This window comes from Lagenorhynchus albirostris, chromosome 7 (genome assembly GCF_949774975.1).
Source record: "Lagenorhynchus albirostris chromosome 7, mLagAlb1.1, whole genome shotgun sequence".
Classification (NCBI taxonomy): Eukaryota; Metazoa; Chordata; class Mammalia; order Artiodactyla; family Delphinidae; genus Lagenorhynchus; species Lagenorhynchus albirostris.
Genome location: NC_083101.1, coordinates 37,517,031 through 37,544,744, shown reverse-complemented (window position 1 = coordinate 37,544,744; position 27,714 = coordinate 37,517,031). Strand labels below are relative to the sequence as shown.

Here is a 27,714-nt window from a genome sequence, read left to right as displayed (position 1 = left end):
TGAGTTCCAGAAAAGGGAGAAGCTATTTAATAGCGCTTGCCACTTAGGTGAATGGTTGAAACAAATTGCCCTAATATGGTCAGCCATTGGCTGAGTCTGAGCCCCTCTGCTTTCTGTCCACAGAGCCATGGGGGTGTTGATGTCCAAGCGGCAGACAGTGGAGCAGGTGCAGAAGGTGACCCTGGCTGTGTCTGCCTTCAAGGATGGGCTGCGGGACAGGCCTTCCATCCGACGCACAGGTGAACTTTCGGGGTCTCACCGTGGCACGGTAGAGGGCTCTGTCCAGGAGGTGCAGGAAGAGAAAGAAGCAGAGGCAAGCACCCCAGCACTCCAAGAAGAGAGCGGTGTCAGCCGTGCCGCCTGGGAGAGGCTCCGGGATGGTCGTGGAGTGGAGCCGGAGGAGTTTGACAGGACCAGTCGTTTCACACCCCCTGCCTTCATCCGCCCCACCCGGAAGCTGGATGATGACAAGCCTCCAGATATCCGCTTGGAGCCCAGAGAGGCTGTGAGTGTCCAGTAAGGGCAGAATCCCGCAGTTTTAGACCTTCTGGGGATCAGGGAGCAGGACGGGGAGGCCTGGGTATGGTTGAAGTGAGGCTCAAAACCAGAAAGATGGAGCTGAGTCTTTGAATTTCTTCCCCAAGAATAAAAATGTTACATCCTGGATTTGTCTTAGTGAAAGACTTGAGGAAATGGGTGATAAGGAATTATACCATGGCAGCCCTCCCACCTAAGGGATAATACTGTCCCCTGTAGGAGGCATTTGGAAATTTGGGGTGGGGGTAGGGGGAGTTCAGGAAGGTCACAAAACTGGGAGTTGCTCCTGGTATTTGGTGCCAAGAAAAACAGGGATGATAAGGGTCCTGCAATGCCTGGGACAATCTCTCACAACAGATTATTCTTTCCAAAAATGCTAGTAGCATCCCTGCTCAGAAACATGATCACAGAGACCTGAGCAGCTGGAAGAACCTACTGGTTCTTGTCTTCAAGAGAGAGAGCTCTATTGCCATAACATTGGCTTCAGCTGGAGTTGTTCCTTTAGGCTGCTCCAGGGTCACTCAGCCCCAGGCAAGTAGCACTGTGCTTGGTGGCCTAGGATCTTGCTGCTGTGTTTATACATCCCTATACACTCCTGCCATCTTTCCCCAGGTTGTTAATGATGAGATGTGTGATGTCTGTGAGGTCTGGACAGCCGAGAGCCTCTTTCCGTGCAGGGTCTGCACCAGGGTCTTCCATGATGGCTGCCTGCGCCGCGTGGGCTACATCCAAGGAGACAGTGCCGCGGAGGTGACTGAGACAGCAAACACAGAAACAGGCTGGAGCTGCCACTACTGTGTAAGCCTAGACTGCAGGGATGGTGGGCTCCTGCACTGCCAGGGATTTGGCACATTTCCTGGAGGCCCAGTCTTAGAACACTGGTTTCTAGGCAGTAACCTGAAGAGTATTCAGATTCGGGTCACTAGAGTTAGGACAGACTTTCCTTACCTCAGTACTACTGACGTTTGGGGCACGATAATTCTTTGTTGAGTGGGCTGTGTGCACTGTAGGATGTTTAGCAGCATCCCTAGCCTCTACCCATTAGACGCTAGTAACACCCACCCCCAGTTGTGACAACCCAAAATATCTCCAGATATTACCAAATGTATCGTGGGGGAACGAAATCGTTCCAGTTAAGAACCACTGAGCTAGAGGACTGAATGGGTAGGACGAGACCTAATTATTCACAACTAATTCTGCTTGGAGCAGTACTTACTCTCTGTTAGTCTATAGTTGTCATTCATTGTATTCATCTGAAAAACCAACCTGAAATCCTAACCGGCTTGCTTCCAATAGGGATGGATTCCATCCAAGGAAAACATCCCAGTCCTAAGATTCTCACTTGGTCTTCTACCTAAGTCTTAGGAGCATTTTTCTTCATCTCTGAAGCAATCATTTTGTGAATTAAGTAACAAAGGCCTGTTGATTCAGAACTTTGCAAATTATACATAAATGCCTTCCAAATTTTGAAAAGATTAAAAGCCAGATTCATATCCCTTTCTCAGCACACCTGAATAGAGTTCAAGTCTTGCTTTATTGATCTGTTGCCCTGCAGATATCTTCATCCACTGATTTCAGAGTAAGGAGTTATCTGCTGTTTCCCTCTTCTTCCTACTGCCTAGGAGAAAGGAAAGATGTGCCACTTTCTAACAAATAACACTTTCTCTATGGCTTGTCCATAAAATGAAGTATAGAAGAGTTATTTCCAGTCACTTAAAATACCTTCTCCCCAGCTGGAATATGCCACAGCACAGCCTGCTCTACAGGCAATCTTCTCTAGTCACCACTCCTCCAAATGCTAGACTTTTCACTCACAGCAACTCTGCTTGGCAGTGTTCTGCTGATGTAGGACTGAGTGTCTCCTTCCTAAACCCTCAGGATTACACAGCTCCCTTCCTGGCTTTCTGTCACAGTCCTGCCTTCATTACCACCACTCTCCACAAGACCTTTTACAAAGGCTTCTTCCAAGCTCCTCGCTTTTCTTTCCTTCCCTTCACAGCCAAGTTTCTTGAAAGGACTTCATTATCTCCTTGTGGTTCCCCAACCACTTGGCTTCTTCATCCATCATTTTGCTGAATTAGCTCTTCTAAGGTCGCCAGTGACCTAATTGTCAAGTCCGGTGACCTTTTCTCAGGAATCTTTTACTTGATCTCTCTGATATATTTAGCACTTCCTTACTGCCCCCTCTTTTCTTAGGGTATGAGTATTTTTGTGAGAAGTATTACACAAAATACAGAAACCAGAGAAAATAGAAAATCAATAAAATTCCACCTGACTCGTATAACCACTGCTAACATTACCTCCTACATTGTACAACTCTCTTCTCTTGGCTTCCAGTACCCTCTACTGATTCTCTTCCCAGGTTCTTCTCTGACCATTCTTTCTTTTTTTTTAGATTTTTTTTTTTTGATGTGGACCATTTTTTAAAGTCTTTATTAAATTTGTTACAATATTGCTTCTTTTTTATGTTTTGGTTTTTTGGCCACGAGGCATGTGGGGTCTTAGCTCCACGACCAGGGATGGAACCCACAACCCCCTGCAATGGAAGACAAAGTCTTAACCACTGGACCACCAGGGAAGTCCCGACCATTCTTTCTAAGTGCCCTTAGTTTCTTGTCCCAGTCCTAAATGCTGGTGTTTCTCAGGGTTCTTTTCCCACTATACTCTCTCTCTCTGGGTCTTCATCCACTTCGGTGGCTACTCCACCATCTAAATACCAATCATTCCCAAATCTGTGCGTCCAGACCTAAATTTCCTGTCTCTTGGACTTATATCCATCTTGATGTCTCACAGGTACTTCAACATGCCCCCACATGAGCTCATCTTTTTCCCCAAACCCATTCTCCCTCCCTTCCTTGTCTCTGTGAATAGTAATACCGCCACCACCCCACAGTTACCAATCCCAACTCATTTCTCTCCCTCACCCCTCACGTCCAGTGAGTCAGCAGGTCCTATAGACTCTACCTCCTAATCTCTCTCAAATCTCTCCCCTTTTCTTCATTCTCATGTCTTAGTTTAGCCACTTATCTTTTCTTTATTGCAACAATTACTTAACTGCCCTCCATGCCTCCAGACTTTGCCCATCTAATCCATTCTCCACACAGCAGACAAAGAGCTGACTGTGGCACTCCACACTTAAAAACCCTTCCGTGACTCCCGTTTGCCCTCAGAAAAAAAAGCCCAATTTGAGGGGCTCAATAAAGGGCATTTGAAGCACTTCACAGTCAGGCTTCTGCCTACCTCCCCTCCCTTATCTTTTATCCCCTCCCTACCCTCTCCCAAGACACACACACACACACACACACACACACACACACACACACACACACACACACACACACTCTACATTCCAGCCATACTAAACATCACACAATGTTAAGCACCATTGTGCCAAGCATATACAGGGGCTCAAAAAGTGTTTATTGAAAGAATGGTTTGAGTTCTTCATGAAATCCAAAAATGAATAGTCATGAAATGTCTGCTCCTGTTCTTTACTGGTACTTTAGAGAGAAAATGATCTACTATAAAGAATATTTGGTAGTTTAAGGACTGTAAGACTGTAAATTAATGCTAACGAAATAACACATCAGTGCTCTTTTGGAATTAAAACTTCCCTGGCACCACAAAAAAATTCACTTGGTTTTAGGAAATTTTTCATGATGGCATCTCTTTCAAAACCATTCTGGAGTTAAAGTGATACAACTTTAGGATTAAATAATTTTTAGAAATATGGAAACTGGAGTTAGAATTAAACTTTTTTAACTAAAATACTCTTTGAACACAGCCTAACACAGAAGCCAGATACATAAAATGGATAAAGATGGAGCTGCTCTGGTTGATGGAGCTAGGGATTCAGAACCCTGCCCACTTGCCCCCTTCTCCCTTGCAACAGCTTCCTAAGGCACCTCCAGGGAACCCCTAAGCTATCTCAGAGAATAATTCAAAAACCACTATTTTAGTAAAAGGGACTCAGGGCTGGAGCCAGGATATCTGGGTTCTGGGAAAGATCCTGTCCAGAGCTGGACAGCTCTGAGAAAGTCCTTTCCCCTTTCTGGGGCCTCAGTCTACTTGACTATGAATGAGAGGCTGGGATTAGATGATCCAATTATTGCCTTCCAGCTGGTATACTATTTCCATCCTTCTTGATCCTTGGCCTTTCTTTCTTACTGGCCAACATGGCCACTGACTTAGCTCTTCCTCTTTTTCAGAACAACCTCAACTTGCTGCTAACTGAAGAAGAAATGTACAGCCTCACAGAGACCTTTCAGCAGTGTAAAGTTATCCCCGGTAAGGCTGGATGGTACTGCCAATGGAGAGAGCCAGGCAGATTTCTTCTTCATACTTTCTAGGATGAACCATGAAAGGAGTATTCCAGAATTTGTGGGGCAAGGGCATAAATGGGACCGTGTTCGCAAGCTGTTGGCCCACCACTGGCCACAGCCTGAGTTATCCTGGCTATGGAGACAAAGACTGGATGAGAGCTGTGGGTGGTGGGGCTCTGGAGGGTACCCTAGAGGTGAGTGCAGGTACTCCAGAGGCTGTGGAAAGGGTGGGCCTGGCTAGCACGGGGTGCCTCCCCACAGACTGCTCCCTGACGCTGGATGATTTCCTGCGCTACCGCCACCAAACAGCGAAGCGAGGGGACAGTGACAGGGCTCTAAGTGAGGAGCAAGAGGAGCAGGCAGCCCGCCAGTTTGCAGCCCTGGACCCTGAACACCGAGGACACATAGAGTGGCCTGATTTCTTGTCCCATGAGTCCCTCCTACTTCTACAGCAAATACGTCCCCAGGTAAGGGACAGCTGGGGGTAAACGTCTGTGGGGTATTGGGTGAGAGACCAGGGAAACATGCCAGGCAGGTTGGAGGAGCACTGGGTACTCTCTGAGCAGGAACCAGTACGAGGAAAGGGCTCAGGTTCTATCCAGTAACAGGTGATCCAGTGCCTAGGCTGGGGAAACTGCCCAAGGAAGATTGGTTAGTGCTGGACCTCACTGCAAATGTTGGTGTTACCAGAACCGCTCTGGGCTGCTTCAAAGGGAGGGTGCAGAGGTGATGGTGGAGGTAGGATTCTCTGTGGCTTGACAGTTTACAAAATATTTTCACCTCTAGGTCTTAATATATCTCTTCTTCCCCAGAACTCTCTGTTAAGGCTTCTGACAGTCAAGGAGCGGGAGCGAGCCCGGGCCACTTTCCTGGCCCGGGGCAGCGGGAGCACTATCAGTGAGGCAGAGTGCCGCCGTGCCCAGCACTCTTGGTTCTGCAAACGCCCCCCAGATGCTTCTTCCTGCAGTGTCAGGTCTGCTCCCTACCAATCCCTGCCCCCACTCACGTACCCTCCTCCTTTTTCCATGCCAAATGGCCCTTGGTATGAAAGGTACCTACCTCCCTGTTTCTCCTGCCAGTTTCCTCAAACAGCCAGAAGATCCTCCTGTGCATTAGACAGTGGACAGTGACTCCTACTGGCCACGGCATAGAGCAGCCTCTACTCCAAGCTCCATCGCCCCATGTCAGAAAAGCCTGGACGAGCACATCCAGAGCTTTGGGTTCACCAGAATGTGGAAGGGGCCGGGCCTTTCAGTGGCCCGCTCCTAACCACATGTCCTTGTGCCCAACAGCGTCAGCCATGTGGGTCCCATAGCAGACAGCAGCCCAGACAGCAGCAGCAGCAAGAGTCAGGACAAGGCCCCGCTGCCCACAGAGCCTGAGTCCAGGTGAGTGACACCTCCTCACTGGGCTGTCTACACTCCTGACCCCTACAAACACACAAACACACCCCCCACCATCACCCCAAAACAGCAAATGCCCAACCCAAAAACCAGACTTCAAGAGTACACATTTGACCCCAGATCCATAGGGCCAGTGAGCTGGTCTGTCAGCCTGGAAGCACAGCCTGCCATCACCATGTCACGCACAAGCCAGGGCTTCCCTGAGTTTTGCCCACCTCAAGCCATGCTGCCACTGGGAGCAGGTCTCATGAGCCTCCAGGCTCAGCAACCGGCCTCACAAACCTGTTCTTTGCTTCCACTCCAGATTTGTGGACTGGCCTACCTTCCTGCAGGAGAATGTCGTCTACATCTTGGCTGCTCGCCCCAACAGTGCAGCCATTCACCTGAAACCCCCAGGATAGCATGGAGCAGAAAAGCTCAGTTTGGGGACAGTGGCGTTCTCTCCCTCCTTTACTTTCTCCCATCCCCCCACCAACCTCTGGTACTGAGACTTATGGGGATGGAGCACTGGCCACATCTCAGTTTGTCACTAAGCTTTATGGCACTGACATCACCATTCCCATCACAACAGAGACAGTAAATGCATTGCCACAGGGAGAAGCCCTGGGAGCTGTGTCAGTATCTGCTCCTGGACCACCCCCTGCCCTCACACCGTAGACTGGACCTGCCACTGCACACGTATATGTGTGCACACACATGCACACATACACACATGCCTAGCTGGCCATGCCTGCAGAGACCTGGTTCTTTTTGGTTGAAGAAGGACCAAAGTTCTTTCGTGAAGCCCTTGATATAAGCGAGGGGGTCTCTACTCAGCCCTTCTATTGGCCAGTTCTGATTCACAATAGATCAGTCTCTGGCCAAGTGATTCTTAATAAGGGGGCATATCAGACTCACATACTCTCCTAGAGATGCTGACAGGCTCCCTCTTCCCACACTGAAAATCCCTTCTGTGGTGAGCCACCGTTCTGGTAGGTGTGTACTATGTCCCTCAGGTGGGATGGGGAAACGGTTGAAAACCACCACTGCACTTATTATTTATTTATTATTTATTTAAATTCAATTCCTGGTGACAGAGAAGGCAACTAGTCTGTGGAGTCCTAATTAGAAAAGGGAAGGCAGCCCCTCCCAGGGACCCAGAATTCTAGGAACCTCTCAGCCAGGTCATTTCAAGTCCAAAAGTCTTTATTTAACAGAACAGTCCAAAACCAAGGTGAGCCATCCTGGCCCCTGTTTTTTAGGTGGGTGCTCATGGCCCAGAGCCCAGGGGCCTGAATGGAACAGGTATGATGGCAAGAGTCTCAGCCCTCTGGGTTAAGTGCTTCACCCAAGTCAGCTACCACAGAGACCCAAAGCCTGCGCTCCAATGAGGACAAGGCCTGGATGGAAGAGGAGAGAAGAAGGCTCATGCTTTTCTATTCTTCCAGCTCAGCTCAACTGCAGACCTAGAAAAGTGTGCCATGGTATGGAGTACAGAGCCAGCCTTTTTCATAGCCCAGGAAAGAGCAACTCCACAGAAGCCCTCAAAAGGGATTCCTTTCAAACCACCTGACAATGAGGATAAGACACTGGAGCTAAGAAGAGGATTTGCATCTCAACTCTCTTGAACAGAGAAAGTCCCAGCAAAGCCTCACAGAAGGAAGAGGTGTTCCCTTCTCCCTGTTACTGAGATATGGCCTGAGCTGCTGCTTTTCCCCATTGCTCACTACATGTCCTTCCCTACCAGCTTAGGGCCTGGCCCTGGCATGGGAAGACTTTGGGGGCAAGGAGAGGCTGCCAGAAGGCCATCAAGCCTGGCCTCCCAGCCCCAGCTGTCCTTCCTAAGTTCTCATTAAATTCCCCAGTCAGTGTATGTTACAGGTAAGCACAGGCCCTGGAGTTCAAGTTTCTGTTTCCAAGCTAATGGCTTAGGTTAGCCAGTTCTGACAACCAAGAGTTATTTGAGAGGGGGTTGGCTCAGACATGCAGAAGTTAACACAACCCCATTGCTCAAGGCATTTCTACAGAAGCAGCAGCATACAGCTCAGTGCTGCTCAGAGGAAGGCAGGGAGCTGTAACCTGGGGCATGGTAAGAGCACTATATGGTCTCCTCCCTTACAGTCAGACCTAGAAGCCAGGTAAGAGGCTTCTGAGGTTGGATTATTTAGGACTGAAAGGAAGCATACAGAAGATGAACTGGGTTCATGTGTATGGCTCTGAACAGTTCAAAACCCCCAGTTCTTTGTAAATACTCCACAGCCATACTCCTAAGACTAATCAGTAGGAGGGGCCATTATTCAGTCCAGCCAAAAAAAGAAAAAAAAACAAAGAAAGAAAGAGAAAGCATATGACTTTTGGGCCCAAGGACTGCATCCGAAGCAGCCAGCCCTGGGGTTTTGCACTGAGATTAAAGCACAGTAAGCACAAGGGCTTTTGCTTACTCTCGGGCAAATCACCTTCTGTGTCAATGGCCTTGGGCTGCTTGATCTCATGGACAGGGCACTTTGAGTAAAAACAAGGTCTGGGCTTCGAGAGCTCGGTAGCTTTTTCTCCTGCCTCGTCATCAATCAAAAGGATTGGCAGTCCATCTTCTTGTTCCCTGATCCTTCACAGACCAAGGCGATGCCTACCTCTCTGGAGCTGCAGCTTCTAGCTTTCTGTGGGTGAGTGGTAAAGACTGGGGGCCACTGGATCAGGCCAGCTGTATCCCAGGGCCTGGCAAAGCAGACCCCAGAGTTCTTCCACAACAGGATCTGGCCCATTTGGGATCACCCTCTCCCTATTCCAGGGCGGCAAGCTTCCTTAATGGGGGTGTGCTGCAAAGGGTCCAGGGGACATTGCCCTCAGCAAAGGACAGAGTGCCCAGTCACAAGAATCCTAGGAAGCAGAAAAGCACACAGAAGTAACCAGCCTCTTCTCCATAGGCATCTAGCTTTTTACCAAAGGAGAGGTTCCATTGCTCCCTCAGTCAAGAGTTGCAGAAGCTCTACCCCAAGCCCCCTTCTGAGATCTCCCTTTGCAGTGTCCTAATCCACGGAGCCCCCCTCCAGTACATATGGAAATGTTCAAACTTGTATAAACCTAGTGAAGCCAATTTCCTTTCCTTTTCAAGCCCTTTCATCATTGTGACTGTCTGCAATTCTGCCAAGTACAGAAATTAGCGACTGACTCTGATAAGAGTATGAGAAAATGTTTCAGTCTTTTCTTCTTGGCTGCCCCAAATTGCAGAGATCAGTTCTTTTCCCAAGCACCACCCGCCCCACCCCCCAGCCAAGGGAGGCTGAGGTTACACAGATGCTCCTTTGAAGACTACTTGCCCTAAGTCTGTTTTTCACCCAGAAGTCCTCTTTTCCATGCTCAGATTTAAAGACAGGGGCATTTGATGACACGACGGAGCTTCAGGGACACAGGGTCAGCTGAGGCAATAGCTGTGGCCATGTAGCCTCTTTAGGTCTGCTCCGTGGCTTCCTCTCCTGAGATCAGCCTTCCCCAATAGATTCAGCCTCTGCGCTTTTGAGCAATGGGCCCCTTTGATCCCAGGGATGGAGCAGTTTCCTTACTCCTAGGTACTGACCCCTTTCAAGAGCTCTTCCTCTGAGGACAGCCACGGCTGAAGCTATGAGCACGTTGCCTCTTTCTGTCCTCAGCCTAAGCAACTGTGGCTGCAGGCCAGACACTGGCCTTTCTGGCCCTGGTGCTCCCTATGGGATGTCACCCTGGCCTTGTTAGAGTGGCCAAATATAGGGGTCCCCCATTCCTATCAACAGTATGGGAAGCACAGAATCAAACCACCTGGGAAGAGGGCACCTCTCTGGGGGGTGGGCTCAGGATTGTGCCTAGGCCTCTAAGCCTCAACCTCAACCACTGCATGTCTCGTGGCTTCAGTAAAGCTGGTGCAAGAAACCCTAAAGGCAAGAGGGAAGCTCAGAAGAAGCTGTATGGCAGGGTCACAGGCCAGCCATGACCACCACAGAGCCAAGAGTAACTTTCAGACAGGACTGGTGGCAGGCTCTAGTGATCCTGCAGGCATGTCCCCTTTAAACCAGCAGAGTAAAGGCAGATACATACTTGGAGTTTAAAAGGCAAAACAACATTGATGCCAGAATTTCAGGACATCCAGGCAGCACCTGTAACCATAACCCCTTTTTACCCCTCTATTTACAGTGGAATAAAATTGCTGCTTTCTCCATGCCACTTAGTTTGAATTGCCCAGAATCTCTCTGGGCCCTTAGCTAAAGCCCATACAACAGAGTTCTTGATTGGGGGATATTAATGCATCCTACCTGCTCCGACAGCCCACGCTGGAGTGGGGCGGGACTGGGCATTTTCTCTGCTGTTGCTTTTCTGCTGCCACTGCTTTTAGCAACCTTGAAAGGAAAGAAAATGAACAGGTTACAGAATCTTCAATAGACCCCACTAGCACTAAGGAAGAACTTTCTTCCCTCTGGGCCAAATGCCCTGATGACCCAGATCATGGAGAGGGTGTCAGGTCTGCTCAGGCCAGTGACTAAGAAGCCCAGTCACATTCCGGTTTGTATAGCATGAGTTGGCATGACCACAGATAAGAACATCAATGTGTAAGGAACAAGGCCTTTCCGTATCCATGGTGAAACGAAGGCCATCAAGCCTAGCCTCCTATAAGAGATGGCCTCCGATCTGTCTCCCCACCAAACACAGGCTTGTGAGAAGGGCTCTGAGAGCACTCAAGTAACAATGGAGGATCCAATGGCCTCTGGTCCCTTATGCCCTTCCTATGTGCTTTTCTGCGGAAGGTAACTTGACAGTAAGCTGAGCGGAACATCCTCAAGCCCTGTCTTCCCATCACTACAGCTGCATGCTCCTCCCCATGGCTCAGCCTTCACTCCAGAAGGAGCTGATGTTCCCAGAGGCTGGGCACAGTGGGAATCATAATAAAAAGATTGTGATGCTATTTTGGCTTCTTGTTTCCTGTTGTTTGGGGCACCTACCAAGTTTCTGTTTGGTTTCCTATCATCGGCCAATTCCTGAGTCTAAAACAGGAGCAGCTGTGGCCTCCAGGGAACCCATAAGATAGGTGGGGGTGGGAGGAGGCAGGGTCTCCACCATGGACACAGAGGAGACGAGGGCACTGAAGAGAAGAGCCAAAGTTTTTGAAGAAATTAAGGAAAAGGTAAGCCCTCCAAGCCTGTCTGCTATGTATTGCCCCCAAACACACACCAAGGGCCAGCTTTAGACATTTTTCCCTTCCCAGTTTCTGCTGAGCTACAAAGTAGGAAAGCTAGTTGGCTGGTTTCTCCGGGTCTTCTGGGCTCTCCTTGGTCTGAGTTTCCTCCCCATCTTTGCAGACTGTTTTAATGTGATATTATAGGGCTGGGTAAACTAAGGTCTGGAGAAGCTTTCAGAGGACCATGAAATCTCCATTCATCCCTTTTGCCTGGTAAGAACAGAGCCAGTACTTGTAGACAGGAAAGCATCTCTAGACTGTAGATCAGAGGCAGATATTCTACCTCAAAACCACAGGAGCCCCAGATACAAATATGGTTAACCCCTGAGGGACCAGAGGCCATTCAGTTGCATGCGTCCACTTACATGCAGATTTTTTTCAATAAATAGGTACAACAGTACCACACAGTCCTCAGTTGGTTGAATCCACAGATGTGGAACCGGGGATACGGAGACCCAGCTATAAAGCTACAAGAGGATTTTTGCAGCGGGTGCATTGGCGCTCCTAATTCCCACATTGTTCAACAGCCAACTGTAATTACTAACATTTTTGAGCACTTACTATGCACTGGGCAATTCTAAGTGCTTTGCATAAACGAATAAATCTTCAAAACAACCCTATGTGATTTGTATTACAGATGAGGAAGTGAGGAACCGAGAGGCTGAGAATTTCTCAAGGTTCCACAGTCACACAGCTAGGAAGCAGGGGAACCAGGTAGTCTGGCTTTAGTGCCCATGCTCTTAACTACTTTATTGTGCTGCCTGTCAAAGTACACCTCAAAGAAAGCTGCTGTGTGGTCCAGCACCTCCTGTTTCCACACCCAGGGAATAGGCATACACAGATAGCCAGAACTGTAGCCCATGTCAGAGGATTTCTTACCACCTGCACAACTCACTCCCTTCACAAAGACTCCCACACCCTTCCTGGAAATTTCCCACGAAGGTCCATCAGGCTCAGAAACACCTTAATAATATCCTACACGTCCCTTTTCCTTATCTCCAGGCTCAGTGAAGCCAAGCATTGGGATAGAGGAAGAGGCATAAAAGCTGGACCTATGTGAACCTTAATGACAAGCAAGGTTTCCCCACCCTCATTCGGGCAGTCCTGATTGGAACTTCAGAGCCTCCCAGCACTGTTCCTGCTACCAACTGCCACTTGTTCCCAGGGTTGGCTGGAACCTCAGTTCCACAAAAACTTCCACCGACCCTGACTTTCCCTAGAGATGAGGAGTGCACTTGAGCCAGAGCAGGGCAGTGGTTGCTAAATTTGCTAAATATGGAGTAATTAGTGTTCTCTCTCCCATCCCACTCATACGGTTGCTTGGAGTTTGGCCTTGCAAAACTTCAGTTTCCTCATCTGTAAAAATCTGGAAAACAGTTCATTTTGTCTGCTTCCTGAGCTGATAGTTGAGTGAGGACAGAATACGTTTGGTGAGAGGAAAGAGCTTGGTACAGTGTAAGGCACTGAGTGAGCAGCAAGAATTTCTGGCCCCACATGAAGGCTGTGTGTGTATCATCTTCCACCCACCCACAGTCCCAGGCATAGCCGGGGGAACTTCCATTGGCCTCTGTCCACAGTGCTGAAGTCACAGCCAAGCCAGCTGGGGATCTTCAGTCCCTCTTTTTTTTTTGGCAATATACTAATTTATCCATATATACATTCATTTTACATTATTACATTTTAATATTCATCAAAAACAAAAACATGGAACCCTTCATGAATTTGCATGTCATCCTTGCGCAGACACCACGCTAATCTTCCCTGTAATGTTCCAGTTTTGGTATATGTGCTGCTGAAGTGAGCACTTGAGTCCCTCCTTGTCCCATCTAAGTAAGCATCAAATACAGAGACTTCCAAGCCCAAGGATTGCCCTAAAGCTCAGAAAGTAGTGCCAAAATGTTTTTTATTTCACTAATTTCAAGTATCTTTGTCTTTAAAAAAAATAATAAATAAATAATAACACTCCTTTCAAAATTATAACAGGTACAAAACGGGCAAGATGTGATTTAGCAGGTCAGGGAGAACAGAGGATGCAGTCTTCACCTGGTGTGAGTGAACTACTAAAAAGCTGATGTAACCTGAGGCTACACGGAAAGAAGTTCAGGGTCAGAGGAGGGATGCAGGCTGGCTAGTATGCTGCACCAGCACTCCTGGAAAAACCTAACCAGAGCCAGGCATCATAAAATGAAACCCAGCCAGGGGAACATGGTCTTAGTGGCTGGAATTGATACAAGGCACAGGAAGAACCCGTGAAGGCCTGAGAGGTGTTCACCCTATCAAGGAGCAGACTCAAGGGATGCAGATGGCTGATGTCTGGTAGATGGGACCAATGAAGTCAATGTGATCTCAAGCACAGAGCTAAGATCAAAGGTGGAAGAGAGACAGATTTCTGCTCAATAGGACCAAAAGATAACTGAATACCAGGGAAGGTAGTGAAGCTGTATGAGCATATGACAGAAATGTGGAGTTGGGGGTGAAATGTCTTCCCAGGTGTCCAGTCCTCTTGAGACCTGCGATGCCAGTAAATGGTTAAGCGCTTTCTGGTGCATCCCCAGCCCTGAGGCGGGCTGAGCTGTAGGGAAACCCATGCTTATACAGACCCAAGTGACCCCAAAGCATCAGCATCACTGGGTTGGGAACCTTTTTTTAGTTCAACCTCTTAAACCAACTGCTGTGCTTCCAGCTCTGAGTCCTGACCTGAGAGAAAAGATCCAAGATCCCAATATAGCTATTAATCCCCTTTCCAGGTGGGCTCTGGGAAGCATGCCTTTGGAACCTGATGTTGCACGCCCTCTGCTGGTCATTCCCAGTACTGTTCTCTCACCCCCAAGAAAAAACCCATTTGAACCTTTATGGTACTAGTCAGTGTAGGTTCAGAACAGTCGGGGAGACCCGAGGCAAGTACCAGGGAGTAAGATCACTGGTCAGTGTTCAGTCAACGTACAGGATCATAACTGAATCTGTGGATGGTTCAAGTATCAGTATCAAGATTAGGGCTCATCTGTGTCTAGGAGGAGGGCTTATACTGAGGCTGGGTGTAGGGAACTTTCTGGTCTAGGACTAACACCAAGGTCAGTGTCTCAGGCTGAGGCCAAAGTTAGGGCTCATTGTGGGACTGAACTCTGGGCTCAAGTGTCAGCATGAAGTGTGTATCCAGGTGATATGCTAAGAGTCTGACCACAGGAAGGAGTCAGTCTGCATCCAGAGTAATGGGGTCAATGCAGTATTCCTACACCAGGTGGAAACATCAGGTAGATAATAAGCACCAGCCATTGGAGAACTCAAGCAGAGATATTGCCAGAGAAGAAGTATAAGAGATGGGGGACAGAATAAGCAAGTCACTAATTTCCAAGGACCTCCCGACCTTAAAGATGGAAATAGTCAAGCTAGAGTGCCCCTTTCTTCTCAGAATGTTAATCTCAGTATTCTAGTTCCAGCTTCCTGTTAAAGCCCCCCACTAACCCTAGTACTGCCATATACAAATTATAGGAACAATTTGGGGACAGGAGAGGTCCAAGGACCAGTCCTGTCACTGCAGAAAGCCGGCACTGTGGGGGTAGTCTTCCTTTCCCCCAGGATTCTCTGTGTCTACTGGCAACAAGGCTTGGCAGCCTCCCACACCCAGATCTTAGCAACCCTGGGAGCCCCTGGCAACTGTTGCCATGGTGACAAGACAGGGAACTGAGAACAAGTTGGGGGGAGCACTTCCTGTGGAGGCTTCAGGATATGTGCAAGATAGGGCTCCCCCTCCCATACACAGTCTGGGAGGGAACATGTGCTCCTGTCTAAACACCTCCTCACTGGCACCCACCCCCGCCCCTGCCCCCGAGTTCTGGTTCCCTCAGGGTGAGGAAATGAGGGACATCTAGGGTTGTGACATCTCCAGAGGGAGGGAGGGTGAGTGGGGGTGTTTGGAACTGACATGATCACAGATGCATGCATACACCGGCAGACATGGTGTCAGCATATCAACAGCCATGAAGCCACACTTCATCCACTCTTTGTCATGTAGACACAGGCCTACTTAGTCATTTAATCACATATGTACAGTAACACAAAATCACATACCTACAGCAAATAACAGAATCAGGCACACTACCGCACAAAAATAATTACCCAGATACACTCACTTACAAATTGCATGATAGATACAACAAGACAAATAATTCCCAGGCTCAAACATTTACAGATGCACTCACATACCGAGATATCTGTGAACATACAGCATAAGTTAACTTTCTTGAGCGCTAAGTACAGGCCGAGCTCAGAACTAAGTGCATTACATGTGTTACCTTAATTAACCCTCTCAACGACCCTATGAGGTACTGCTGTCCCCATTTTACAGAGGAGGAAATGAGGCACCAATGTGGCAAGTAACCTCACAAGGTCAACAGTCTGCCTTCAGAGCCTACATTCTCATACCCTATGCCACACCCTGAGGCACCCCTGGTTCCTCTCACACCTTCCTGATACCCAGGGCAATGGGACACAGGACAGCAACTGAAAACTCAGCAAACAACGGAATCTGTGCCACCAATACCTGAAGGCACAGCCCTGCACCCTTAAAGGTCTAAGCCTACACTTCAGCATTAGCAGGGACCAGGTAAAGGCCGGTGACTAAACTCTGCCTCCGTGTTGGCACAGGCAAGGCTGGAGGAGGTAAAATAGACAAACCTGGCATAGGAAGAAGCAGAGCCGCCCACAGCCCAGGCCCCCATGAATCTGGAGGTGGGGGAGTGAGAGCCCTCAGATATAAGGAGCCAGTACCATTCCTGGGCCCCCTCACCCTCCCTTTCCCATCTCCATGTCACACTATTCCATTCCCTCATCACCCCACCTCCCCTCCCTTCCTCATTTCTTCTCACCTCATCTCTCTGTCCCATCCTTTTGCTACTCATCCCATCTCCCCTCCCTCCCCTCCCTATCCCCCTCACCCCATCTCCTCTCCCTCCACTCCCTTACCCCATCTTCCCTCTCTCCTCTCCCCTTCTCCCTCCCCTCACCACCCCTCCCCTCCCCATCTCCCTTACCCCATCTTCCCTCCCTCCTCTCCTTATCCCCATCACCCTGCCTCCTCTTACCACATTTCCTTGCCTTGCCTCACACCTCACACCCCTTTATACCTGGGATCCCCATCGTGATAACTAGAAAGAAGGCATATAGTGGAGAATAGGCAGGCGTAACCTCAGGATCCCTAGACTGCTCTCCTGTTCTGCTCTGTGGCCTAGGTATTGATGCTCTCCAAGCCTGTTTCCAGCTCTGTCTAGTTTGCATGACCTCATGGGTGTCCATACATTGCCTCAGGGAAACTGCAAGGAAAGAGAAGTGAGAGCTTCTGCTCTGGCCCTTCCTTTGTCCTCAAAACCCCCAAGAACTCCTTCCCCCTCTTCACCCCTGGATTACCCCCTCCCTACCCCCGCTCCCTCTAGCACAGATGGGCCTGGGAGACAGTGACGTGGGCGCCAGGCACCGTGTCTGCTCAAGCGTCGGCTTCCGCTGGCAACCGCCTACGCAGCCCTGCCTGCTCTGAACATCGGGGACACTGGGGCTGAGAATTAATGGGGGTGGGGGCGGGGGTACTGAAATGGGAGATTCTGAGGGTGTTAAGAAAGGAGATCATGTGGAGCTGAGACGAAGGGTTAAGGGGCGGGGGGCTAGGATAGGGGAGCACATGGGAGTAGATAAGGATTAAGAATAGGATAAGACAGAAGATCATGGGGGAAAGACAGGAGATCATATGGGGCCAGGAATGGGGGGCAGTAAAAGGGGGATAAAATGTGGGAACTCAAAAGGGAAGTAGGATGAAAGATTATAGGGAGAACTTTAATGAGGATTGTGGGGATTGTTGAGAAGGGGCTGCTCATGAGGGAGCAGGGATGAGGGGATTATACAGAGGATGAAAAGGGGACTCATAAAGGGAATCTTGGAGGTGCTAAAACCGTGGAGAACTGCTAGGTTACAAAGGAGAGGGCAGAAGGGTACTTAAACTATGCTCATCTACCGGGGTCTGTTTTGAGATTCAGTTAGGTCATATCAGGTCAACTCCGGGTCACGGTAAGGTAAAGCTAAATCAGGTCAGGGCTAGGACAGTTCACGGTTCAATGGAAGACAGGTAAGAATGGTAACCTTTTCACCCCGGTCCAGGGACCACACCTCCCAGAGTGCACTATTCTCTCCCCTACCCTCCTAAATGAAGACAGGAAAGAATGCCCAGAGTCACCGCCAACTGGTGGGCGCAGTTTTCCTTTAAGGCTGCCTTTGACGTTGCACGGGTTCCAGAAGGTTCTCCCGGGATTCGGGCAGTGGCCAGTACGTCCCACGTTCTCAAACCGGAGATTGGACTAAAATAGTTGTCCCCCGACTGGGGTCTGAGCCCCACAGACCAACCAATAAAATCAAAGGGCGCGTGGAGTTGCCGCCCTCTGTCCCTTTTACCAATGACACGACGAGATAGCGAAGAGGTGTGGTTGATTGATCCCAAAGTGCACCAATCAGACCCACACCAATCACGGCCCGGAATGTGTGCGCGTGTGGCCGGGTGACAGGGGCGGAGAATGGGCGGCTACCACAGAGCCACTCGTTGAAAGCTGTCCAATTACAGCAGAGGCTGAGCTGAGTGACGGGCAGACGGCGCAATGGGCAGCGCGGAGGCGGAGCTGTGGGGGCGGGTTCCCGGGCCCGCTGGCCGCCGCCGGCGGGCGGGCGACTCCTGTCCCGAGTGGAGGCGGCGGAGCCAGAGCCGGGGGAGGGGGCAGCGGCTGTCTGACGGACCGCGGCGGCGCCCGCAGCTCCTCACTGGTGAGGGCACCGAGCCAGGACTCGAGGGTCCCGGGAGGGGGGCGTCGCGCGTCGCGAAGCCAGGGGTCCTGGTGTCGGGATGTCGGGACACTGAGGGCCCTTCGGCTCTTCCACCGCGGGGGTGTGGAGGTTCAGGGTCTGCAAGGTGCTCGATGTCCGCGACCCTCTTACAGGGGGCAGCCCGCGTCTGAGCCGGGGGAGGGTCGGGCGGGGTCGCACTGGGTTCCGGGGCGGCGTTTCTGAGCCAGCCCAGTCAGCCAGCGCCGGTGACATCACCGACCACCCTCCCCCGCCGGAGCCCCCTCCCCTCTCCTCCCCTCCTCTCCTCGCCGCGCCTTTTGTCCCAGCCGAGCTCTGCCCCGCCCCGCCCCGCCCATCTGCGAGGGAGGAGACTCCCTGTCAGTGACTTCATTGAGTAGATTCTTGGGGATTGGGGTCTGGTCCTCCCCGGGGAGAGAGGCGAGAAGAACACGCTGCCTCTCAGGCCCTCACAGACAATCACACCTGTCAGAGGTACACGCTGCCACTCACAAGCACACACTCTTCGCACTGCCAGCCTTACTGTCACACAGCCATACAGCCATTCACAATCAGCCAGACATCGCTGCACCTGAGAGCAGGTGACCGCTGGACCCTATTCCTTCACTCTCCACACCTGGGGATCAGGTCCAGCTCCTGCTGCACCGGACAGGCCTTGCTGGGCAAGTGCCTCTGAGAACCCGAGGAGGCGGCTTCCAGAGCTGCAGCTCTCCAAGCAGGCTCCGGTGGAGCGATCAGAGGTGAGGGGCTGGGCTGGGCATGTTTAAGCGCACAGTGCTCTCCTGCCCATCCCCAGCAGCACCCCCACTACAGGCCCGAGGCGCTTTCCGGAGCTTCCCACACTTCTGGGGAGAAGACTTCTTAGCCAGCTTGATGTTTAAAATTCAGCTGGAGCCCTTAAAACTTCGAGCGTGGACGCTGAATGGGTTTGTAAAGTTTCGGTAAGTCCCTCTGGAGAAGGGCACTCATACCCATACCGAGTCAAATTCTCCATGTCATATCCCCCTCCATTGCCTACCCGCTTCCTCCATCTCATCCTCGTCTCATCCCCAGTTACGTATAAGAACCCCCCTTCTGTCCCACCCTTACATTTGAATGAACCGCACCCCTTGTCATTCATCTTATACCAAACCCTTCAGGCATCCGTTTTCCACAAACACCTCCTCTAGTATTTCAACTCTCTACATCCCATTGGTAACCCATTTGCCACTTCAGACATTTCCATTTGTCATCCTTCATCCCCCTCCATCAGTACTTCATTTTCTGTATCAACCATCCCCCCTCCCTGTACCAGTCCCCCTTGCCATTTCTTATTTTTTAGTCCTGCCTCTACATTAACATCCTCTTCATTCTCTCCATCAAAGGCAGTGCCATGCCATGGGGCTCCTTTGTCATTCCAACACGTGGCTTGTGGGTAGGGGAGGGAGGGAGGAAAGAAGGAGGAAAAAAGGCAACTCCTGAAAGAGCTTGCCCTATGTCTGTGGAGGCAAGAGAATTAGAGGTCTAGAACAGTTAGCACAGGGGTGCAAGGGAGGAAGCTGGCCGGATGAAGAGGTAATGCAGGGACAGTGAGGGGAGGGTTGAAAGCACTGGCAAGGCATTCCACTCGCCCTCAGCCTAAAAGCTGCTACAGTTCTCTGGGGGCACCCTCTTGGTGTGTTAGGTTTCCTTCCCAGTTTCGGGGGAAAGAAGGTGTGGGCTGAGGCAGAGATGGCGGCAGACCACCCCCAACTCCCTCTCAGACTGCTTTTACTGCTGCTTCCGAAAATGGCCGCCCTCCCCCAGATGCCCTTTCTTCTCTGCCTCCCCAGCCACAGGCTCCCCCACCAGGCATGACATGCTGGTAGGGGAAAAGGGGGAGTGCCCGCCCTAATGGAGCCTTCTCTTCGTCAGAGTGAGGTGACTCCCAGAACCATGAGTCAACCCAGCCACCTGTAACAGGCTCTGTGGGGGCAGGAGTTAGGGCTGTTGTCCCTGTCTACCTGGGGCCTTGAGGCCTCCCCTAACCCATTACAGCCCTCACTCTTGCCAGGACACCCTGTAATCTCTCTGAAGCAGTCAGAGGCAGAAAAGGCAGGCCTTAGCTGTGGCTGCCAGCCCATGACATTGCTAGAAAGACTCCGGTTCTCTGGGCTTTGGCAGGGGTTGGCCAAGTCTCAGATGGGTTAGAGAATGGCTTCTGGCCATTCCCCCTACTAGCTCTAGCTACAGGAAAGTGCCTTTCCCTCTATCCACCACAGAGACATTGATGGAGGGAGATTAGAGTGAAAGAATGAGAGTCCTGTGTTTCTCCCTCATATAAATAACAAATGCCCCTGCACCCAGCAAGTCAGGGACTATCAGAGGAGTGTGGACCTGGCACTGGGCCAGATCCTAAACCTTGAGGCAGGTGAGAGGGAGGGACTGGTAGAGAAGGTACTAAGGAACTGGTGGTTAGTGCCCAATTGTCTCCTAACAGCTAAGGTTTAAAAGCCCCACCTCCAGGATGCTTTTGTTCACTAACACTGATGCTTAGGTGGCACAGGCATGTCTTCACACACAGTTTTGTATGTAGACACCGGGAAGTGACTAAAGGGAACTGTTGCCCTGGTTGGGGGAAGGACGGTGTCACCCCGCCCCGCTAATGAGAGGGTTAGAAACAGCAGTAACCAAAGGCTGTGAGTCATCCTCTAATCTGAATCACACGTGAGGCTTAGCACAGTCTGGGGAGCGGGGGCAGGGAGGCCTGGGGTCTCCAGTGGCTGAGAGGAATTCAGGTACACACACCCTGACTCAGCCTGGCTGGCCAAGGCAGCTGGCTGAAGACCCAGGCCTGTTCCCAGCCCTGGGCCACTGCCCCAGCTGCCCTTAGCCTGGGCACTATGCCTGAAGCATGGCATAGGAGACCACGATGCTCAGGTGACCTCACCCAGTACGCTGATCTTCACCAGCTTCTGTGCGTGGGTCTGTCAGTCCATGGTGCCACCTCACTCAGCAGGGCTCGTGGGAGTCCTCAGTCTGGCCCAAGGACCTGGGCCTTAGAATAGCCCCAAAAAGTGGGCCACAGCCCCCAGCTTCCTGTTGGGAAAACCCAGGAGCTAAGGAAAGAATCACAGAATCCTAGAATGTCAGAGCTGGAAGAGATCATCTAATCCAACCCTTTCATTTTACTGATGGGGAGACAGAGGCCCACAGAACAGGCATGACCTGCTGAAAGTTACACAGTGAGTCATTTAGGGGTTGCAGGATCAGCAGGAACAGGACTGGGGTAGAAGGGAACAGAGGCATCAAGGATCGGCCCTGGTTTCTTTCAGAAACAAGGACACCAGTGCCGGTCCAGTGGCTGTGATGGGAAAGGATTACTACAAGATTCTTGGGATCCCGTCGGGAGCCAATGAGGATGAGATCAAGAAAGCCTATCGGAAGATGGCCTTGAAGTACCACCCAGATAAGAACAAAGAACCCAACGCTGAGGAGAAGTTTAAGGAGATCGCAGAGGCCTATGATGTGCTGAGTGACCCTAAGAAACGGGGCCTGTATGACCAGTATGGGGAGGAAGGTAAGAGGGCAGTGCTCCAGCCTGATACTGGACACCTGTCCTTGTCTGGGGTCCTGGGTGACCCAGTTCTCAAAGCAGGGAACTGGAGACTGAGAAGGAGGTGAGGGAGGCAAGTGTTCCCAGCACTGACATCCAGAGGAAAGAAGAGACCACCCACTACCCAGCCTCAGCTCACCACAGCTCTCCCTGCCTCTCTCTGCCCCTCTCCCTCCTCAAGTTAAGGCCTTAGAAAAGCTAGAGCCAGAGGCCTTCCCCGCCCTTCTTTCCCTCCCAGCCTTATTAGTCCTGCCTGAAGTCCCCGCTTCTTCATTGGCTGATGGGGAAGGTTAGGAAAGGGAGTGTGTGGCTCTCTGAGGACAGCGCATTTACAGTCATCAGCATAAAAGTTTGGCCCTTAAGCAGCCGGGGAATTAACCACTGGAGCTCTGAGCTAGAGATGGTTGTCCCCTTCCCTGCCCCCTTCCTGCCCACTTCAGGCCAGCAGAACAGAGGTAGAGTTTCGACTCCCTGAGGAAGTGGCAGGCATCCAAGCAAGAGTGGAAGGGGAACTGCTGCTGGCACCTTGCCCCCTCCTGGGGTAGCTGGTGGCCACGCACAGGGTGTCAGGAAAGGTCCAAATAAAGCCTCTGAGAGGGCGGCTCCTCCCAGCACATCCCACGGGCATGATGTAGCTGCTAATTCTGGGCCTGCCCCTCAGGGCCGCCTGCCACCCGCCAGCCACAAGCACCTGTCAGGCTATATTAAGAGACATTGTCACAGCTGAGGACTCTCCTTTCCAGGAGGAACTGTCCTTCCTCCCCAGTGGCATCCACCTTTCTTCCACATTCTCCTCCTCACTCCCCCTGTTCTAGTCTCAAAATTAGATGGGCTAATGATATATACTGTACCTGATACAAAGCAGGTGCTCAAAAGAATGTTCTTTTCCTTTCCTCCTCCTTGCTTTATGTTCCATGGCCCTGTCCTCTGTACACCCCAGTCCTCCCAACCCCCTCTTCTTATTCTCCATGCCACTAGTTCCTTCCGTTTTTCCCTCCTCACCTACTAGACTTGCCAATTCCCAGACTCACCAGGTATCTTCTGGAATCCCCAATATTCTCTCAGCTAAGAAATGTTTCTCTCTGGGGTAGAGGGATGGGAGGGGTAGTGGTGGGGAAGAGGGAAGCAGTACAGACACCATGCCACCATGTGACCTGTCTAGGAATTGCACTCATTCCTCTGCTCGGCCTCATCTTTGATTAGGAAGAAGGTAGGAGCTGGGAGACCTCCGCTTTCTGCATGACCAAACCTAAGCAAAGGGCAAAGCTCATGCCCTAGGTCCAGGCACCAGTTCTAATGGAGATCTACATCCCAGGAGGGCTCCTGAGGATGCAGCACAACCTTAAGGAGACATCCAGGGCCTGGGAAGGGAGAAGCAGCCTTGGAAATGTGGGTTGTATTTCTGTCTGCCCTGCCCCTTCCCCAGTAGCCAGCTAGAACAGTTGTGCACATAGACTCTGTGTGCAGCCCTCCCTGGGGACAAGTTGTTCCCAGCTTGAATGGGGGGTGGTAGTGGTACAGCAGGAATCCTTGCAGAGAAGTCACCCCCTCCTGTCATCATCAGTCCAACTTCCCTCTCTCACTGAGCTCTGCCAAGCTTCTTGAACTCACCTGGTAATCAGACCCTCAATAAAAGGAAAGAACAGACCTTGAGTCTTAGGGGAAGGGTGAAGAGGCAGCTGTCACAAGTCACTGAATTGCTTGCCACTTGGCCTCTCTAATGAAACCCAAATCTCCTCTTGTGGTCCCAGGAAGTAAGAGGCTAATTTAGGCTCAGGCTTCCACAGCCAATGAAATTCTAGATAAAGCCCTCAAAGAGAAAAGTCCCTTCCCCAAGCCTGGGCCCCACCCCTAAGCCTATATATTCTAGATCATTTCTCAGTGTTAATCCCCTTCCTCCCTCCTTCCCACACAAGCCCCCCAACTACTCCAATCACCACCACTACCATCCCCCTTGAAGACTGCCCCCACAAATCTGAGCCCCTTAGACAGAACCTGACTCGAGAGAGAGTAGCTGGGGTCGCCACCTGCAGTGTGCCAGCTCGCTCATCCTTTCTGGCAGCTCTGACATTAGGTATGGGGTGTAAGTCTTGGTGTTGTACAACTCCAAGGAGCTCCCTTCCCATTGCAATCTATGTCTGTCCAATGTGTGAATGGCAACCCCTGGAGCTGTGCAACACTGTGAACCCTGAGTGCGGGAACAAAGCATTTGAAAACTTTTTGTAGAGAAACAGCTCCTCTTCTCCAAGCTAATGATCTTTCCTGCTTTTTTGGGGCCCTCCTCATTTCCCATTTGGGCACGAGTCAGAGAAAGAGGAAACCATGCTAGAAGTAGAGTGAGAGTGGGGGCTTCCCTGGTGGCGCAGTGGTTGAGAGTCCGCCTGCCGATGCAGGGGACACAGGTTTGTGCCCTGGTCTGGGAAGATCCCACATGCCGCGGAGCGGCTGGGCCCGTGAGCCATGGCCGCTGAGCCTGTGCGTCCGGAGCCTGTGCTCCACAACGGGAGAGGCCACAACAATGAGAGGCCCACATACCGCAAAACACAAACAAACAAACAAAAGAAGTAGAGTGAGAGTGGACTTCCTCCTGGACTGTATTGCCACCTTATTTGGGACAGGTCACTTACAGCCCTCTGTATGGTCAAATTCTGTCTGATTGCCTCTTTCCCTGTCTTTGGAGATAAGCAAAGATACGGGAGCCAGGTATGACTTGTAATGTGACCCCAGGCCAGTCATTCAAGGCTCTGTGAGACATCTTTGGGTCACAGGTACATGGAAGAGTTTACAGTGCTGGAAGTCACATCTTACCAGTCTTCTAGTCTTAGCTTTTCAGCTTCTTTGAACCTCAAGATGTGCCTTATTATTAAACATATAATTAAGAGTAGAAATCTTGCCAGAGATTTTTCTTACTCTATTAGGCCAGCCCTCTCTGTGGGAGTTAAAGCTTGCTTCTTCCTCTAGGCCCATGAACTAGGAGCTAGAGGGCAGGGGGAGGAGAGTGGGGTGGGGCAGAGACCAGCCATACTGCCCCTAACTTCTCCTCCCTCCAGGCCTGAAGAGCGGCGGCGGTTCATCAGGGGGCTCCAGTGGCTCCTTTCACTACACCTTTCATGGGGACCCCCACGCCACATTTGCCTCCTTCTTCGGCGGCTCCAACCCCTTCGATATCTTCTTTGCCAGCACTCGCTCCACTCGTCCCTTCAGTGGCTTTGACCCAGATGACATGGACGTGGATGAAGATGAGGACCCATTTGGCTCCTTTGGCCGCTTTGGGTTCAATGGGCTGAGTAGGGGTCCAAGGCGAGCCCCAGAACCACTGTACTCTCGGCGCAAGGTGCAGGACCCACCTGTGGTGCATGAGCTGAGGGTGTCCCTGGAGGAAATCTACCACGGCTCCACCAAACGCATGAAGATCACAAGGCGGCGCCTCAACCCTGATGGGCGAACTGTACGCACCGAGGACAAGATCCTGCACATTGTCATCAAGCGTGGCTGGAAGGAAGGCACCAAGATCACCTTCCCCAAAGAGGGCGATGCCACACCTGACAACATCCCCGCTGACATCGTCTTTGTGCTCAAAGACAAGCCCCATGCACACTTCCGCCGAGATGGCACCAACGTGCTCTACAGTGCCCTGATCAGCCTCAAGGAGGTGGGGCCTGGACCAGATTGTGTGTGGTTTTATCGGGTGGGGGGTGGGGGTGACGGAGACATTCTTTCCCCACTCTCTCTTTTCTTCCCTTCCCAATCACTCTACCCTACCTTTTCCTCACTTTCTGTCTCATTTTCCCCAGGCACTGTGTGGCTGTACCGTGAACATTCCCACCATTGATGGCCGAGTGATCCCTTTGCCCTGCAATGATGTCATCAAGCCAGGCACCGTGAAGAGACTCCGTGGGGAGGGCCTTCCCTTCCCCAAGGTGCCCACCCAGCGGGGAGACCTCATTGTCGAGTTCAAAGTTCGCTTCCCAGATAGATTAACACCACAGACAAGACAGATCCTTAAGCAGCACTTACCATGCTCCTAGGCCCTGCCCCAGCCAGCCCAGAGCCTTCCACAGCAATAGCCCCACACTCACCCCACCCATTGTGCACCCAGCTTGATGTCCACTGGACACTAGCAACTCTTTCTAAATGCAAAAAACAAAACAAACAAAAAAAACTCACTGGTTTTCAGGGAAAATGTTCCTGTCCCTGACCCCTTTCAGAGCTGGGCTGCCTTGGGGGAGTGGGAGGGAGGTGGGGAGAGCTAGCCCAGGCCAGGGGTTAATTTTCATGTCACAAGCTTTGAATCCAGTTCCCACTCCAGTGGCTGGAGAGTGACCTGAGTGCTACTTGAAGATATAGAGATTCCTTGTCCACGCCTGTAAATAGCATGTCCTCCTTCCCCTCTCAGCTTTGCTAATACCTCTCCTTTCCCTTCCCTTCAGCTTCCTCCTACTGGGGGAGGAAGAGGATAAAAAGGACACTGCTTTCCCACCCCAGTCCCACCCCCAAGTCCACAGTGTCCAAGGCTATCACACACATATTCATGCACACAAAGCACACACCTAGAGCTGTGTGTGCCTCTCCAGGGTTGAGATAGGAAGGGAAGGTCCATAACCCATGAACCGGGCCATTGAGCACGAGACACTTTTCATTTGGGAAAGGGAGGTGAAGGGGCCCTCAGCAGCCTCCCTGACAGCTCCCCTGCCCAGACTCTGCAGAGCTGGAAGTACTGTCCTCCCTGCTGCTCTTAAGAGTGTGCAAGGGTAGAGGAAGGGGAGGGGGCTGCTGTATTAAGTCTAAGAGGTGGAGGGCAGGGTCTGTCTCCTAGCCTTCATCAGGAAGGGAAAGGGCTTTGGGTCAGGTGGCAGCTATTCCCCACCAAGAGATTCAGGGTCACAGGTTTCTCCCCACACCTCTGAACTCAGGGCCTAGCCACCCCTAAACTCCCAAATCCCATTTCTGTGATATATGAAGCTACTTATTTCTTACCCTTCATGAAGGCTGCGGGGGAATTTCTAGCCCTCTGACGCCTGTGTGACCCCACCTCACTCCCATAATTGTGTAAAGATCAAATAGTGAAGGAGCTAGGGTAAGACTGCTTCAGCCATGTTCTGGGGTGGGGTTTTTAGGCTTTCTCACTTTGACAAGCCCCTGAATGTTTTTATAGTAGTTTTTTTGTATTTTTTTGTAATGACAGTATTATGGAAAAAATAAAGTATTTTAAAACTATGGAATCTGAGCAGGAGCAACGAACCTGTGATAGAGGTGGATGTGCACTGACAGCCTCCCTCCTGAGCCCCGCTCACCTTTGAGAAGCCCAAGCAGCCCTCGATATAAGGTGAAGCTGACTCCTTCCTTCCTCTAAGCCCAGATTCCCAGAATTTCCAAAATGTACACCCAAAACACAGCAAAGACAGAAGATATCACTCAGCTATTAGAGGAAACAAAAAATATTTGGAAAGAATAAATATCCTGGGTTATGAGAAATAGAGACTATCCTCTAAGGATGTGCTAGCATGAGAATCAATAGATTTTTCTCTACATGGACTGGAATTTTCCTTTAAGAGAAATTTTCCTCCTAGGAGGGATGGAGGAGGACTTTCTGGCTGACTAGAAGAGACACATTCCCAAAGACAGAGCCTGAGGCAAGTGGAGAGGGCGGCTGGAGGTACCTGCATCCTTGGCCCATGCTTAGCAGGGCCTGGCTGAAGACACAGGATTCCTGTGAGGCCTGAACACTGTTACTGATACTTAAGTCTAAATTGTCCAGGGATGTCTGTCCAGGTCTTTGAATTGACTGTCCCTGCTGAGACACTGGTCCTCAGGGCCTGTGTGTTGACTGCATGATGCCCTTGTCACTTTCCTTGGATC

At 50.9% G+C, this 27,714-nt stretch overlaps 3 protein-coding genes and 1 non-coding gene across 19 annotated transcripts in view; 2 read left to right on the top strand and 2 right to left on the bottom strand.

The window, feature by feature from the left end:
* Positions 1-11,171, top strand: part of PHF24 (PHD finger protein 24) — a 28,076-nt gene extending 16,905 nt beyond the window's left edge. Inside the window, exons 2-8 of one of the 4 annotated variants that reach the window (XM_060154939.1) lie at positions 124-505; positions 1,150-1,335; positions 4,746-4,824; positions 5,121-5,326; positions 5,672-5,832; positions 6,152-6,247; positions 7,690-11,171. In XM_060154939.1, the coding sequence (XP_060010922.1) occupies positions 128-505; positions 1,150-1,335; positions 4,746-4,824; positions 5,121-5,326; positions 5,672-5,832; positions 6,152-6,247; positions 7,690-7,711 (1,128 nt within the window). In that variant the 5' untranslated portion in view covers positions 124-127 and the 3' untranslated portion in view covers positions 7,712-11,171. Of the gene's footprint in view, positions 1-123; positions 506-1,149; positions 1,336-4,745; positions 4,825-5,120; positions 5,327-5,671; positions 5,833-6,151; positions 6,248-6,566 lie in introns of those variants that run through there. The other 3 variants (XM_060154938.1, XM_060154937.1, XM_060154940.1) reach the window with 3 other exon arrangements.
* The window catches only part of LOC132523562 (protein SPATA31F1-like), a 169,644-nt gene that overhangs the window by 105,076 nt on the left and 36,854 nt on the right, over positions 1-27,714 (bottom strand). For 5 of the 10 annotated variants that reach the window (XR_009541564.1, XR_009541563.1, XM_060154927.1 and 2 more), the window contains one exon: positions 10,525-10,608. Coding sequence is in view for 4 of the 10 variants with exons in the window: in XM_060154927.1 (XP_060010910.1) it covers positions 10,525-10,566 (42 nt within the window). In the remaining 6 variants the exon portion in view is untranslated. Of the gene's footprint in view, positions 1-10,524; positions 11,524-17,664; positions 17,760-22,886; positions 22,930-27,149; positions 27,275-27,714 lie in introns of those variants that run through there. The other 5 variants (XM_060154931.1, XM_060154928.1, XR_009541566.1 and 2 more) reach the window with 4 other exon arrangements.
* LOC132524004 (U6 spliceosomal RNA) lies at positions 13,143-13,249 on the bottom strand. The gene has a single exon (XR_009541770.1). It is a non-coding gene; the product is annotated as a U6 spliceosomal RNA (small nuclear RNA).
* On the top strand, positions 18,113-27,077 carry DNAJB5 (DnaJ heat shock protein family (Hsp40) member B5). 4 transcript variants are annotated; one of them, XM_060154935.1, is made up of 4 exons: positions 18,113-18,242; positions 21,575-21,819; positions 24,906-25,507; positions 25,650-27,077. In XM_060154935.1, the coding sequence occupies exons 2-4, from the start codon at positions 21,609-21,611 to the stop codon at positions 25,881-25,883; spliced, it is 1,047 nt and encodes a 348-aa protein (XP_060010918.1). In that variant the 5' UTR covers positions 18,113-18,242; positions 21,575-21,608; the 3' UTR covers positions 25,884-27,077. The 4 variants fall into 4 exon arrangements, with proteins under 4 accessions (XP_060010918.1, XP_060010919.1, XP_060010916.1 ...); XM_060154936.1 differs by lacking the exon at positions 18,113-18,242 and adding an exon at positions 18,845-19,021; XM_060154933.1 differs by lacking the exon at positions 18,113-18,242 and adding an exon at positions 19,041-19,222.

Excerpts from the sequence above, each read along its gene's own strand:
- DNAJB5 (XM_060154933.1), top strand. The coding sequence starts at position 19,041 with ATGTTTAAGCGCACAGTGCTCTCCTGCCCATCCCCAGCAGCACCCCCA. Across the intron at positions 19,223-21,574 it reads AATGGGTTTGTAAAGTTTCG|AAACAAGGACACCAGTGCCG; the intron begins GTAAGTCCCTCT and ends GGTTTCTTTCAG. Across the intron at positions 25,508-25,649 it reads CCCTGATCAGCCTCAAGGAG|GCACTGTGTGGCTGTACCGT; the intron begins GTGGGGCCTGGA and ends CATTTTCCCCAG.